The following is a 16,157-nucleotide window of genomic DNA, read 5'->3' as shown; positions in this document are numbered from 1 at the left end:
CTTGTCGAATGACTTGGGGACAAAGTCTTGTGAGCTTGCTAGGCCATCGGGCCCTGCTGGCCTCTCTCAGCCAGGTGGGGTCATTGCTCTCTGATGAGGTCACGTGGTCGGGCAGATACGCGTAAAGAAGGCCCCAGGCCAAGGCCATGATTTCGTGGTTGCAAGCCTCTGACGGTGATGGTTCCTCTCCACACACAAGGCTGCGACGAGAAACGGTACAAAGCTCAGAGGCGTGCCCTGGTGTGGGTACAGGGGCACAGATGTGCTTGGGCTCAGGGATGCACAGGCAGAGGCGGCCGGTGACGCCGCGCTGGCTCTGGGCCGCACCCAGGACTGTTGTATTGGATATCCTGTTTTGATCTGTGGTCTCACCCACCGGAGGATGTGGATTCTGCACCTTTTCCTCCTTCCACCCCAACAGAAGCTCTTTAGGATCAGCCCTGGTCCTAAATTCAGACTTTATAAGTATTTCTGACCTTTCTCCACAAGGATCCCAATCGGAAACTGGGAGGAATTAGCACTTCCTTGGGACTTCATCTAAACAACATCCCATGTTTGCTCTAACAAGCTCTGGAGGGCATTTGGTCACACGATCTTGTTTTATGGGGCTTCCTGTGGCCATGTGACCCCCCCACAGCTGCTGTGTGCCAAGCATCTGGTTTCTTAGCTAACGTCAAGTCCTCACTGGGAAGAATTAATTGGACCATCTTAAAATACAGACCACAAGAACCGTGCATGGGAGGGAATACATTTACTTTAAGTATAAAGGTTTACTATTATTAACAAGTTATCACTATTATGTACATGTTTATAAAACAGAAATAAAAATGACATACACATTTGGTGCCAAAAGTGGCTCATCCACTAACATCAGTACAAAAATAAACTTTCGAGCTACGTGGTTTTAAAAGAAATGTCATTGAAACATTAAGGGGAAAACAATCTGTATCGGTCATGGGTTGAAATGCAAACATCATCACAGCCAAGCAGCCTGGGGGACAATGACATGAGTGCCTGCTGGAAGAGCCCCTGCCCCCGTCTGGCATTCTCGCAAGAACCCAAGGAAACAAAAGGCAAACGTACAAGTTATGTTCCTGAGCTACAGAAGCTTAGAGCCTCTAAACTGTTGTGAATTTCGGCTACAGAGGATCCGGGTTGGGGTTTGAGCTGACGAGCCTTCACTGATGGCATCAGGACATGGCACCGTGCACGGAGGGGAAGCTTAAGCCCGCTTGTGAAGCAGAGAAACCTTGTGTTAACAAAGCACAGCACGCATGGGTCTTCTCTGTCAATCGCCAAGCCTCGCAAGTCTCCTGACCGCTGACAAATAGTGACGCGGGCAGAGGGAAAACAGAAGCTGCTTGGTTTGGGGGCCCCTGTGCCTACCAGACACGCCCCTGGGTGATTCTGACAGAAATCCACCATGTTTCCAGGGTCTCAGGCCTTCACAGATACACGCTTGTTCACACCTGGCCGCGGACCTCAGTGGTCAATAGAGCCGGGACCCCAGCAGGGAAAGCAAAGCCAGCCCAGCAAACCCTCTGCCCACCTCCACGTGGTGCTTCAGCCTGCGGCAGCCTGTTTCCCTCATTCCCCACAAAGCCGGGCCAGGACTGCATGCCTGGTGGCAGTGGCACGCTGGGCCAGGGAGGGTGCTGGGTGAGCAAAGAGCGCAGGCCTTCCAGCCCCCGAGAGGCAGGATGCCCTCCCAGGCACAAGCTCCTCTGGGATCCCAGCGAGGAATGCAGATGCTGAGGGGTGGCAAGGGGCTGTGAACGGGCTGCAGCCCACTTAAGAGCCGATGAAGGGTCCACAGGAGCCGACACCAGCTCCCCAACCCTGGGGCGGTGTGGGGGGGCCGGCAGAGTGGAGGAGAGGGCACCAAGCAGCCCCTGCAGCGGCAGCCCAGCTCTGCTCACTGGTCCTGGACCTTGGCCCTCTTGGCTTTTAGGGACAGGTGCTACAAGAGAAGAGAAAACGTCATCGTTGGGGTCAGTCAGACAAAGAAAGCAGACTTCAACATGGTTCCCATGGAAGTGACCAAATCAAAGCTTCCATCTGGCCCACACCTTCTCAGTAAATGCCCTGCCCCTCAGGCAATAGAGGAAAAAAGCCCAAGTGACGAACAAAGGAAACGGGCCTTCAGTAAGCCACACAGCCCGAGGTCAGGCCACCCTGGCTCAACCTGGGCCCCCGGGGCTCTGCGGGCAGCTGTCAGTGAGACGCGTCTCTCCCTCCACCCCAGGCCCCCCCGGCCAGCACTGCAACCCAATATCCATGCTGCTCTGGGACCTGGGCTCGGGCCACAGATCACCTCGCGTGTCCTAGAATTTCTTGAGAACGGTCACAGGAAGGTCTTCTCCCCTTAGCAACAAAGAGGTCAGCCAACTAAAGTCAGGTACCTGAACTCGAGGCCCTACTCTCATCGAGCCCTGCGCAAGAGTGGGGAAGACACACAGGAAAAGGACACTTCCTGGTGACACGTTTTTCTTTTAGAAATATCACTCTCTACCAGTATAAATAACCCAGGAAGCATAACATTATAATCACGGGCATCAGATAATAGGACTGGGGGAGACAAGCATCCTTTACACTCTATAAAGTAAAGCCAAAAGTGCTAGAAATCCTAAAATATGCATTCGAGGCAGGGAGTATAAACGCAAGATTTCAATAAAGGTCCTCTGTTCACCAACTGAGGTATCCCTGATACCCCCTTAATAATCATAAACCAACAACCAGGAGATATGCCAGATGTGCTGCCCTAACGTGCAGCAGGACCGTCACACGAGGAATCCCCAACCCGCCGACTGCCAGCAGAGCAGGCCCGCCAGCCCCAGCACACTCGCACTCCGTGCCCAAACCCCATTTCTCAGTGCACCTACAATGGCCTCAAGACAGCCATCCCCCTCGCTGACAGAGAACTGCAGGCCCTGAAAGAATGCAGGTGCAAAAGACAATGAAGCACCCCACCAAGCACGACAGGACGGGTGGCCAAGTGAACAGGACACGGGGGTAAATGAGCTGCAAGAAGCCACACTTATGCCCAAGAAAGGACCAGTATGGATTCTTGCAAAGGCCCTGGTGAAGAGGGATTTCCCTAGATGCCAAAGGTATCTCAGAATCAGGAGAAAAAATTTAAGGACTTGAAAGGCAAATCTCTGAAAAGGTCGCCCTGTCCTTCCCCTCTCCAGCTGTGGATCTTCCTGAATTTCTCCAAATTCCCTCCTCTGTGCACTTCACCTGACGTGACCCCTCCCACTAATGGGAGACACCCACAGCCTTAGCTTGGGAATGGGGGGTGAGGTCATCATGCCTGTGGGACCATTTCTGGTGCTCATTTCTGAGGAGAATGTTGAGTATAAACAAAGCTGACTCTGGACCATTTCAGGCCTCTTTACAGGGTGAGGGCAACACTGAAAAACAGTGGTAATGGAAAGTCACCAAAGATGCCAGGAACAGAGCCGGGGAGGATCTGTGGGCTGTGCATGGTTGCGAGGTGCTACACTATGCTCAACAAAGGACCGTCCGCCATACATGGGCGGCCACTGGAGAGCAGCAGGGCTCTTGGAGAAATCAATCCATTTTGGACAAGTTAATAACAGAAGTGCCTTTGGACTGTTTAGTTAGGGAGGGACCAAGTTTCTTGGGGTGTGGGAAGGGTTAGGGCCCTCGCCTGTAAAATGAGGTTGTCGACCTAGGTGATTTCTGAGGTCCCGGCCTCTCTAAAAATACTCTGATCACAGGCAGTCATCAGAGTGGAGCGGAGGAGCTGAAAAACAGGCATTTGGAGAAAAAAGACAAACTTGGCATTGTCATTTTCTCCAAAATTCTGGGGCAATCTGCTCTTTAACTTTGTGTTCGACCAAGAGAAACTGTCATTTTGACTCCGCTTCTAGGTTAATTCTGTTCTCCAAGAGTCTAACTGAACCTGAGGCCACTTCAGAACCTCCCTTCTCTAAGTGCCTGATTCCTGCTACTCTAACAAGCACCCTCACGGTGCACCCTTCTCCTTAGTCTCTCGTCTGCATTTCTAATGGCTGCTCTTGGACTTCTGAAGTCTGCTGCTTTCCACCTGAGTGGTTTGCAGGAAAAAGATTTTCTTTCACTTCAGGTTTCTTCTTATCAGCCCAGTACAGCAGAGACAACACACCTTGTTTTTCTCAGTCCCTGCAGTTGATCTCATTTCTAGCTGGAATATCTGGATGAGGATACGTGAAGAACGATGCAGGTTTTGGAAGGTTTTTTTGTCATATTGTTTAAGATTTAAATATCGTAAGATTTTAAAAGGACAATTTCCCTTAACATTCCTGGAGGGAGAGGGATGTGAAGATCCTTCCATTTATAGGATCACAACTCAAATGTTTTGAAGAGTTGAGCAAGTGAAATAAACAAGTGAGGCAGGACCTGGAGAGAGTCACTCACCCACCGCGGGCAGCCAGCCATCCCTCAGCCCCTGTGGATTGCTGCCAGGCAGTAACTCAGGCTCAGAAACTCAGCAAATTTAACATTTCCTTCAAGAGAATCTTGAAATCCATATTTAATGTGAAATCTGCCAATTTTAAAATATACCAATCAAGCCAAATTTTGGTTTGAAAACACGGTAGTCTGGTTACAGCCTTGATGAAGTAACAGGTTTTGGTTTCCCTTCTGTGGTAAACAATGGTGAAACTGGACAAAATATCTGGAGCAATCATTTCCAGGCACTGGGTAACAGCACAGGGCTGTAATCCTTGAGAGAAAGGAAACACTCGAGGTGAGCTTTATAGTCATCCCAGGTCTCTGCATGGCCCTCCAAACCTTGTCATAGGGAAGTGAACCCTAGATAGAGAACAGTGTAGCTGGGCAGAGGGAACACAGATCAGAGTTCAGAGCTGCTGAGCCAGCTGGAATCTGCAGGACAGGCCATCAGAAAGGCGGAGTTCCAGAACCCTGCATAGAGCTACCACCCTTAAGTCTCTGGCTGAAAGCTAAGCTGCACACGTGAAGGCCAAGGTTCCATAAGGCTGGCAGAGACTACTTACTGGGGAGTTGTGACCTGATGTGGAGATTTGGAGGTTTGTACAGTGCTGGAGACACCGGAGCTCTGACCAGCCAGAGTGCAAAGGCCTCAATGAACATCCTAGGCATTCAGTTGAGGCATCAAAAAGCCCATGTCTTAGGAGTAGGGCTACTCTAGACCTGCCTGAAAAAGACTAAAATCAGGCCTTGGTGGAATTAAACTGATCTGCCAGTACTGTCTACTAGGAAAAAACTCAATATTCTATAAAAACAACAAAACCAACTTTTCACAACAAAGCACCTATAATGTCCAGCATACAACAACAAATTACTAGACAAGAGAAGCAGGAAAATGTGACCCATAACGAGGTAGAAAGACAGTCTAAAAGCAAAATAGATCAGAGATGACAAAGATGCTGAATTAATGCGCATGTCTGCCGTGGAAGAAGAGCATATACTATATACACAGCGATGCCGGCGCTCAGCATCTCCCACCATGTGTTTAAACCGCCTCGGGTTTAAGCTTGCACATGTGTTTACCATCCTGGCGAGGCGATCCTCATCAGAAAATATTTGTGCTGCTTCCTGTGAACACAGTCCAGTGTGACAGAACTTCTTTGGAAATGGTTTAGAAGAGCAGAGGGAGAGAGAAATAGCTGAAGATACATTCTCTTTTTTCATTGTGTAAGTTGGAGGGATTTATGTTTAAATGCACTTCACCACGAGCAATGGTACGGTGCTTTCACCCAGAACGGTCTGGGACCATGCATGGTAATGGCCTTTCACCCTATGTACCATTGTGGGGTGGGGGGAGGGGACAGCAAGTTTAGGACATTAAACTGGAAAATAAATGTGTATTTAAAAATACAAAGAGGCAGGTAACAGGTGGTTCTGGGGGACAGGCTCGGTTCATTCCTACCGTCCCTTGTTGATAAAAGTGAGGAGCCAGCTCCAATAACCAAGCAGATTCAATGGCGGTCACATCTCTCATGTAATACTTGGAGGTCTGGATAACTTCATTGTAGATAACCCTGAAACAAGAAGAAAACATGAGCTAATTTCCTGTATCTTATGATGAGAGTCAGAACCACAACAATTAGAGATGACGAGTTTTCTCCCCTGACTTTGAACGCGTTCCTATCTATTCTGTGCGCCAGGCACCACATTAAACAAATGCATTCATGCTGCTCACTTAAGCCTCAGGACCTGAGTGGTGGGTAACAGTGTGTCCATTTTACAGAGGAGACTCCAAGTCCTACGTGATTTCCAGGACATCTCAGTTATCAGCACAGGACCCTCTGGATCCTTATGCTTTTATTTACAGAACTCTGAACAGAGCCTAATGTATTAGAAAATGCAGAAATAGAAGCAAAGGCTCGCTGATTCTGAAAGGAGCTGGGAATTAACTGTAAAGAGACACAAGGGAACTTTCCAGAGAGATGAGAGTATTCTATATCTTACTAGGAGTATGGGTTACGTAGGCAACACAACTGTCAATACTCTTCCAATCTATATAAATTATACTTCTATTAAAAAAGGTTTGCCTGAGGCTGAGGTAACAGACACCAAAGAGCCAAGAAGGTAATTTAAATCCCCAGATCTCAGGAGTGCATATATTAATATAGATATCAGTTTCCAGGGACTCCCCTGGTGGTCCAGTAGTTAAAGACTCCACACTTCCACTGCAGGGGGCATGGGTTCAATCCCTGGTCGGGGAACTAAGATCCTGCATGCCACGCCGTATGGCCAAAAAAAAAAAGATATCAGTTTCCAGAGCAAGTATTATCTCCTCCCTGAAGCAGCCAGCCCTGACTCTCTGGCACATGAAGTGCCAACCTCAGCCACCTATCAAATACACCCCTCTATCAAAGCCTTTCTCCCCAGGTACTGGAACCCATCTGTGTCTGTCAGGCTGTAGGCTGGGACCTGAACTGCTCTCTGCACAACTGTGCCCAGCACAAGGACAGAGCACCTAGTCCGTGGGTGAACATGAATGTCTGCTGAGTGGATGAGTGAGCACTGGCTTAAAGGGATCCTCGATAGAGCAGAAATTCTATAGCCGATCACGGTAGAACAAAGTCAGCAAACGTGCACTGGGCGCCTGTACTCCAGGCGCTGGGGACCCAGAGACGAACAAGAACTAGGCCTTGCCTTCAACACGCTTACGAGGCAGAGGAGCAGGAGGGGGCTTACCAGCGGGGCGGCTTCTCTGCATAGAGGACCGATGCAGGGTGGATGTGCAATTCATGATCGTCACGGATGGTCCTTGGGAAGCAGAACAATTTTGTCTCAAGTACATTTTAAACACTCACAGCAAGACCTTCCCACAGACGCGTTTAACGTCATCAAAAATGCATGCAGGTTGTACTTCACACAAACAAAACTATTCTCTCCATCTTCTCTTGTGCCCTTTATGATCCCTCCCCCCCTGTCACTCTAGAAATCAAGAATAAATCACATAAAAAAGGGAGAAGAAAAGCAACACACGGGCATTCAAAAAAATAACCGAGAAATACATTGCTCTGCCTATGTTTATCTTCTGTAGGTTCTCTTTCAAAAATTTCCTTGAGGACAGAAATAATATATACGATTACGTCTATAAACTTTTCTATTAAACAAGGTTAAATAGTAAAGATAAATAGTAAAGACTGTCTAATGGGGGAGACTATAATAGGAGAAAAAAAGAAAGCTCAATATTGGACTATCCACTTCTCTGAGATAATATTTCAAATTCCAACTCAGATTTGATTCAATTTAATTCAAAAAATATTTACCACGCACACCACTATTGGTAAGAGGAGCTCACAAGAGAACCTTAATGGATTAGGATGCTGCTGCCCAAACCATAACTACAGAGCGCTTCTGTGGGTGCCAGGGACCTATGTGCCAGGCAAGTGCCTCAAGGCCATGACCCAGCTCATCTCTGGCACTGAAATAAAGCCAGCGCCCAGGGTCCTGGCTGTCCTATCAGATGACAGCCACTGAACTTTGTCTCAAAGGGACCAACCACCACGAAGCCTATTATGTAGCCTGTATTTTTGTTGAGGACACTGGTGAAAGAATTCTGTAAATGCTAGTAGAAATTGCTAATTAATACTCTTGAGGAGAGCGGGGCAATCAAAGGACAACAAAATAACGGCACTCACTGGAGAAGATCACAGGCCTCTCCAGAGCTGCCTCAGACAGGGACCACTCACCAGTGGGAGGGGGAGCTCATACAATGGACAACAGAATCATGATACTGATAGGCTAGACTACTTGGCCTGGAGTAACAAACAGAACACACTAGAGACAAAAGTAAAGTGCTATACTGAGGATCAAACAGTCAGCTACTAGGATACTAGATGGAGGAGACCTGGCTGCCAAAAAAACACGAAGAAGCCCAGCGCAACACTGGGCTCATTAACAAAGCCCAGGGTCCAGGACGGGACATCATGGTGACTGCAGGATCACAGGACTGTCATATGTTCTGAGGGGAAAAAGCTAATGACAATATATGGAGGAAATCCAAAGACAAGCTGGGGAGAAAGCCTTGTGACTGCTCCCTTATTAAAGAAGAGATTGTCATGATCACTGCGCTTTAAACCAGCTACAATGAAGTTATGAGACTAAAACGAGCTCAGAAAAGACGGACTAAAAATAACAACTCAAAGAACTGGAATGATTCAGTTAGAGAAAAGAGGCCTAAACTATGTGTTAGCTTTTACCACATTTGAATATACTAGAGGTTATCGGAGGGCATCAATGCTCAGTGATTTTTCTATGCCTAGAAAATGGAACTGGAAGAGACAGGCTGAAGTCTGTAGCAGTGGGAGGGGTGGCCAGCACATGAAGAAACACTTGCCCACATTCAAATGTGGCCACTATCTATCTGGGTAGCTGCAGATCTCTAAAAACATCAGGAACTGCCCAAGGGCAAAAGTAACTTCTCTAGGAAAGATCATCTTCAACGGTTCCCTCTGTTCCTATTATTCTCTGATTAGAATGGAAATATTACCAGCTTCCAGACTTGTGACTGTCATCCTCCTACAACATGTAGATGGGCTGAGTATTTGAGAATCATTTCCATAAAGTTAAGACATTTCACTTAAAACTATACAGCTAACCTCAATGCATCTTTAGAAAGAGGCATGATACAAATAAAGAAAAATGATTTCATTTCTCTACTTTCCCTGCATGTCACCTTGCTATGGGGTTTGGATTATTTTTAAGATTTCAATGCCTTAAGTGACTTCACAAATGACTTCACAAAATATCATGTTACCTATAAGCTCCAGTAGAATGAAACCTCGCGGCATTTGCAAAGAATCCGGAAACAATGCACCTCAGAACCGGATCTGGATCACCTACACAAGGTAGCAAACAGAGCGATGGATGAGACTTCTTCTGCCCTATGCTCTGTGTGCTCAGGCCTGTGCCGTGTGGCCCATCCCAGGCTGCTTCGAGCTACCTCGCAACCATCTCCTGGACGGGTCCCAGCCCCACGCTTCCCAGTGCTGGACACCTGCCCTGGCACCATCTATGGAGGTCCCCACCCTCCCACAATGGCTGCTGAGGGAAATACGCTGGCCTGTTCCCTTAACCTGGGGCCCCCAACCCCTCCCCGGGCCACAGACGACAAGACCAAGGCTGAGCACCAGAACCTACAGAGCACTCCACAGGCTGGCCAGTGACCTCGGAACTCCCTTTTAGGACAGCATTTTGCAGGAATGATGTTCCTTCCATAAGACACAACCTGGGACACTAACACTACAGTATTATTTCTGTGATTATAGCTACAGTTTGTAATTCTTCAAATTTTTCAAACATCTCATTTTAATTGGTGGCTGTGTTGCTACAGTAAACATCTTCCAAGGATAAAGCCTGCCCATTTATTAGATGATTTCCACAGGATATATCCATATTATTGTGCAAAATGATAATGTCATCTATATGGCTTATGATATATATTTCATCAATTCTAATACCCACTCTTTTTTACACTTTAACTCACTGAAATCAGGACAGCAATTGTATTATAATTGGCAGCACTTTTTTCTTTCTTTATGATACATAAAATAATGGTGTGTCTTACAAATGATGGTGTCTTGGATCCAATAAAATATAGTACATTGGTAAATAGGTTCCCGAAAGGTGGTATAATTTACAAAGCCATCAGCAATGTATGAGAATGTCGGTTTCACTGCATTCTTACCAGCAATGTTCTAGCAAAAAGGTACCCCTTCTTTTATTGTACATTTATTTGATTACTGTCTATATTTCTTCTTTTGTGAATTTTCCATTCCATTCCTTTGCCCATTTATCAACTTGGAAACTAGTGGGTTTTTTTTTTTTTCTTAATATGTTAAACAGGGAATTCCCTGGAGGTCCAGTGGTTAGGACTCTGCTTTCACTGCCAAGGGTGCGGGTTCAATCCCTGGTTGGGAACTAAGATCCCGCAAGCCATGCAGCACAGCCAAAAAAAAAAAGCTAGAACATTATTTAAAAATATGTTAAATAAACTCATTCTGTCAAAAAGTTTTTAATTTTTTATCTCATATATGCTGAAAGTATTTTTCACTGTTTGCTTTCTTTAACATCTAGAAGTTTTAAATTTGCATGTAATTTATTGAATTTCCATGATTTTCTCTATTGTTCTTCAGCACAGAACTGATAAATCTCAAATCTACATTTCTAACCACAATTTGATCCTAGATTCAGTCCCTTCTCTCCCATCGCCCAAAAGAAATTTCTATGTAGAACGTGCATTGTTATCAGGACGATATCACTTCCAAGGGGTGAAAATGGGCTCCTGAGGGCAGGGCAGTAGGGATCGTAGACATTACAGTGATCGTGGCCCTCCAGAGCTCAACCTCACCTTACAAAATCCTATTCCCTAGTATTTAATTTCTCTCTTTAGGAAGAGTTGAAATTCAATGTAACTTTTCTCCTGGGTGAGGGGTTCGATAGGGACAGAGTAAAGGGACAAAGGAGGTGATTCAATAGTTAATCCTACTGGGGGATTGTAAGTAGAGAAAAAGTATGGGAGACCCTGTAAGTTAAAGATCACTCAAGAAGGCAGGTCTGCTTAACCACAAAACCAAGCCGGCTTGCTTAGCAACAAAACCGTGCAAGAGAAGCATGAGACATGCCCCGAAACAAGAAAACAAGGGTGGAAGGAGACCCACACCCTGCCCAGAGAGCTCAGTACAATAGTGAGTCCTAGGACATGCTTCTCCGCGCACACTAAGAACAAAAATGTAAGCACAGGTGACATTATACTGAAACCTGAGATGATTTACCCTATTTTAGTACATGTTACCGCCTCTTTGCTCATTTCCACTGTGCCATGACAGTCCCAGTTCCACCATGTAGGGACAAAACTCCCTCACCCGACGTGGAGGAGGAGCTGGTGATGGAAGCCTGACGTCTACTCAAGAATGAGGAAGAAGGTGGTCTTCTCCCCCTCCCCACCTTTCCTTTGATTATAATACTGTAGCCCACTAAGTTCTCGGCGTGGCAGCCTCTCGCCCGCCTGCCTGTAAGCCTCACAAGCGTCCTATTCTAATGAATCACTTCTTATCATGTTGCCTCTCACTGAATTCTTTCTGCGCTGGGACCTAAAGAACTGGCGCTCCTCAGAGCCCGCCAAGGCACATTTCTCCTGTTTCAGGTTGACAATGAGAAACAGGTTAAGAAACAAAGAGGCAGACGCACGTTGTCCTCTACCTGCTGGGCGACAGGTGCTTGACCGGCTTCTCCCCAATTAGTTGCCCCTGTGAGCTTCCTGTTTCTATGGATGACACCAACTCTATCCAACCACCCAGGTTTCAACTCTTCCCTCTCTTGTGAGCTTGGTCATCCATCAGTACTCTCTGAGCATCTTATATGCTCCTCTCTCCCAGCACTTGTCTCCACAGTCCTCCCTACCTAGCAAGCCCTTTGCCACTGGTTTCTAATTCAACCAGTAAACTCAACTGGACTTCCGCCACCACTCGTGGCCCACTGTGAGGCCTCCCAGGCCAGAGCCCCAACCTGGATTCCTTCTTCCCTGCATTCCTACTAGAGCCCCCATTGCTGTCCGCCATGATCACTCAAACGTCAACTCCTGTAGCTTCTAAGACAACTGATGATCTCATACTGCAGTAGAGGGTCTCTGTAGGAATCTCTCCCTTCACTGCACTGTTTCCTGAGAGTAAGAACCCTGTCTTCCTCATCATGTAATGAGTCGCTCTTAATATAAAGGCAAAATAAAGCTCTGGAATAAAACTGCCTGAGTTCTGATTCCACTGTACACTCACTGCGCGTGCAGCAAGTCACTCATCTCCCGAGCCCACTTTTATCATCTGTAGAATGGGGATAACAGCAGCGCATGTTTCCCTGGAGTGCTGTGAGCACTAAATGAATTTACATATGACAACACTGCCAGGCCTACTACAGGCGCTTCAGAAATGTTAGTGAGCGCTAGTGGTGTTGAGAGTGGGGTTGAGGGCCTGGCACCCAGGAGGTGCTCGAAAGACAATTGCTGAATGGCTGAGCAGACACATCACCCCCTCAAAAGTCTGAGCCACACAGACCTGGCTTCGCTGGTTACCAGCTGTGTTGCCCTGAACTTAAGTTAACTTCTCCCTGGGGCCTAACAACTCCTCTGTAAAATAAGGATAACATCACCCACACCTCAGAGTAGGAGATTAAGTAGAGAATATTAAGTAGAACCCCTGCCATGGTGGAACCTAGTGTGTCCTCAGTAGTCACTGTCACTACTAGAGGCCAGAAACTGTGTCTTACACAACACTTCCATCTTACCCCAGTGCCTGCCTAGGCTAAACACACGGCACTTGCTTTAGTAATACCTGTAACTGAAAATAAAATGCAGTTTATGTGGAATGGCCATAAATGTTGTCCACTTAAAAGTCGTTTTTCTTGCAAAGCCTACATGGGATAATTAACCATGTAACGTACAATGATGTGACTCTTAATGATTCTTAAGTGTTGTCAGGGCTTGTTAAATTTTTTCCCAAGAATGGCCCTCAGAAATAAAAATGGACCTCCTTGGGGGAAAATATGCTACTTTCACATGCAGCTTCTCACCAGCACAGTTCAAAACATGAAGCCGGTGTGGGTCCAGAGTGCACAGTGCTGCCTCACGCCAGCCCGGCCAACAGCTCCAAGAACGCAGCTACGCAGAGCAGAGGGAGGGGCGCCACTGGCGGTGGCAGTGTATTCTTACCTTCGCTGGATTTCTTGGGGACTTGAAACTTGACAAGAAGCTTTTTCAATTGCTCCCTCACCGTCACGGCTCTGACGAGGCCCTTGTAATTCAGGAAATGCTCCTGACACCACTGGGAGTTCTTACTGTGCTACAGGACAACCCAGATGGAAGGAGAGTGAGAAGAGCACAGGAAAGTTCTCAACTGAGGCTACGTGGTGGAGGTCATTCATCTCACTGCCCCCGTTTGCTTACTCGATGGGACAAGATCTTCAGATCATAACGGGCCCTTGCTTGCCCCATCCCTCTAAACAGACGTTGACCACCGTGCTCACCACCTGACTGCTCTCCGATCTCACTCTCTGTGCTAAAGGGCAAGTGAGAACTTAGTGACAAGCAGAATTGTTTTTAATCTTAAATACCCACGGGAGTGGCCAACTATCAGACAGAACCCCTTCCCTGCAGTTCTTTGCAAATCAACGTTCCCTCTCTGGCAGGCTTGAATTTATCACTTTGACAACAGGCAAGTAATACGACACTTGCCAATTTAGAAATAATTTGCAAATTACTATTATTCAATCCCCAAAGTATGATTTTTCTATCAACAGTACTTAGTTTTGTTCTATATTCTGAAGTATGGTCATTATATCCTAAATTATTGCTGTGGGAATGTACCTCTGAAATTATAAGCCAGGGAGGAAGGTGTTTTTACGTAAGAAAATATAATTCAAAGAGCACTTTCCCAGAAGGCAACTATAGAATAATGCACTGTAGCCCTGGACCCGCTTTCTACTGGTAGAGGAGGCTGGAAATGGTGCACTGTTTTTGCACAAACGAATTTTAAGCGACTTAATCCACAATTAATAATCTCAATAAGAGATTCGGTTTTCTGAAAACTGTTCATTAACTAAATAATCTCGCTTCAAATCTCTGGGAAAACAAACACTTAGTATTTCTCCCCTTCTAAAAGAAATTATTTAAGAAGTAAAGATGAGATACTGAATATCTGAAATGTCTCATTTCCCCCTTAACATCCTCTCCTTTATATAAGAAGTTTATATATTGTTTTCTTTTCTCATTGCTTTCATCATCATTAGATCTCTCTTTTTAGCGTTTTTTAGTGAGGACTTTAAGCTGTATTATTTGCTCCTAGTTTTACAGACTATTAAGAACAACAAAAATTACCATCACCGTGGCTAAATCTGGGTAGGGTATGTAAGTATATGTGGATCCCCGACTAAATGTCTTCTCACAGCTTGTCTGGCAGCTGGAGGAGTGGTGGCTGTGTGAAATCTCAAATTCACGTAGACAGCTTTGAAGATTCAAAACCACAAGTTACTCTCAGCCTCATTTATTTGCAGAAAATATATCAGAACTTCCTATTCAAATGTCGGACAGTGTTGTCCAGGAACATGGGGTGGGTGTGAGACGGAGTGAGGAAGGGGTGAGCCAAGGAAGGCCGAGCCTCTGACCCACTGCTGGGGGCCAGATCGCTATGCAGGGGAAGCAAGAAGCCATCACGGATTAGAAGTTCTGGCAATAATCTAATAGGAAAATAGAGGCCTGTTGGCCATTCTTTTATAAACTACACTTCCGGAATCCTCGCGCCCCTAGATCACTTCCAGTGGACAGGTGCATGGAGGGGGCCTTCTAAGTGGCAGCTGTGCTTACCTTGATGAATGCTTCATACACATTGAGCATGGTAAGATGATCACCCTCTTCCACAGCAAATTTTCGGTGCACTCGAATCTGGAGAGAATAAACGCAATGTTTAGAAGCTGACTCTTCTAAGCCTCTCGTCCTGGAGGCAACATTACACGATGAATAGCTCATGGCTTGTTGAGTCAGAAAGACCTGGTTTGCACCCATCCTGACGCTGCCGTTTCCTCAAAGACCTCAGATTGGTCACTTAACCTTTCTTAGCCTCCATTTCCTTATCTAGAAAATTGGAATATTAAACTTGTGTATCAAGACTGCTATAGGATTAAGATAATCCACCATAAAGTACCTGGCACAGGTGTTAGATAAATATTAGTGATCTTGTCCCTCTCCTCCTCTATCCAGTCAATATCTTCTCTTTCAGAAGAACTCCCAGCCCCTGAGAGAAGGTAAGCGAAGGGCAAGGGGCCGGCTGTCTGGAGCATGGAAGACACTCTATATTCCTAAGCCACCACGAGCTGCGCAATCCTTTCAGACCCAGTCCCTAAGTTTTTCTTTCTGTGAGATCCTGGGCAATGCCATCTGCTCCCATGGGTTCAAGGAACGGCGTATCCAATATATATACAAGTATACAAATACACTTATTGACTTCAGAATTTGCTCCTTGTATCAAATACCACATAATTCACCTTCCTTCCATTCATTCAGTAACAGATATTTCCTGAGCACCTACTATAGGCCAGGCACTGTTCTATGCATTTGGGATATAACAGTGAATACGACAGTGGTGGGAGAAAAACAACAAACAGGATAAATAAGCAAAATATATAGTATGGTAGGTGGTAAGAACAGCTAGAGGAGAGAAATAAAGCAGGGGCAGGGGATGGAGACGGGAGGGGTATATGTTGCAATTTTAGACACAGTGCTTAGAACTTCACTTTCCTCGTCTTGAAAATGAATTTGCCTGTCCTGAGGTAGGATTGTTAAAAAGGCTAATAGAAAAGCAAACAAACAGCAGAACCATCCAGGCACGAAAACTTCGTAACCTGCAGCTATGCAACTGTCAGGGAAGATGGTAACGGTCCATAAGGAAGTTTCTCTCCTCCCTGCTACATTCAGCCCTCTGCTTCTGCTTCTTGACTCTTCCAGCAGGAACCGGTGCTGAGCTCATCTTGGGCCTCCCTCCATCAGGACGCCTCACTTCCCCGGTGCTCTTCAACAGTGTAATTTCTCCTTCAGTCTTTCCAGCATTCACCCTTCCAGTTGTCACAGATGCCTGGGCCTTTGGGAGGACCCTGTCAGCAGCCTGACT

General features: G+C 46.3%; 1 protein-coding gene across 3 annotated transcripts in view; it reads right to left on the bottom strand.

Annotated features, from left to right (window-relative positions):
• Window positions 1-746: 746 nt before the first annotated feature.
• The window catches only part of DHX35 (DEAH-box helicase 35), a 68,608-nt gene continuing 53,197 nt past the window's right edge, over window positions 747-16,157 (bottom strand). For 2 of the 3 annotated variants that reach the window (XM_024743211.1, XM_024743212.1), the window contains 6 exons: window positions 14,858-14,935; window positions 13,208-13,337; window positions 9,263-9,344; window positions 7,192-7,263; window positions 5,918-6,029; window positions 747-1,960 (listed from right to left, as the gene is read on the bottom strand). In XM_024743211.1, coding sequence (XP_024598979.1) covers window positions 1,916-1,960; window positions 5,918-6,029; window positions 7,192-7,263; window positions 9,263-9,344; window positions 13,208-13,337; window positions 14,858-14,935 — 519 coding nt within the window. In that variant the 3' untranslated portion in view covers window positions 747-1,915. Of the gene's footprint in view, window positions 1,961-5,824; window positions 6,030-7,191; window positions 7,264-9,262; window positions 9,345-13,207; window positions 13,338-14,857; window positions 14,936-16,157 lie in introns of those variants that run through there. The other variant, XM_024743210.1, reaches the window with a different exon arrangement.

The sequence above is a fragment of the Neophocaena asiaeorientalis genome, unplaced genomic scaffold (genome assembly GCF_003031525.2).
Source record: "Neophocaena asiaeorientalis asiaeorientalis breed wild unplaced genomic scaffold, Neophocaena_asiaeorientalis_V1.1 scaffold82, whole genome shotgun sequence".
NCBI classification, from domain to species: Eukaryota; Metazoa; Chordata; class Mammalia; order Artiodactyla; family Phocoenidae; genus Neophocaena; species Neophocaena asiaeorientalis.
The sequence above is the reverse complement of the archived record's forward strand: the minus strand, read 5'-3'. Positions and strand labels throughout refer to the sequence as shown.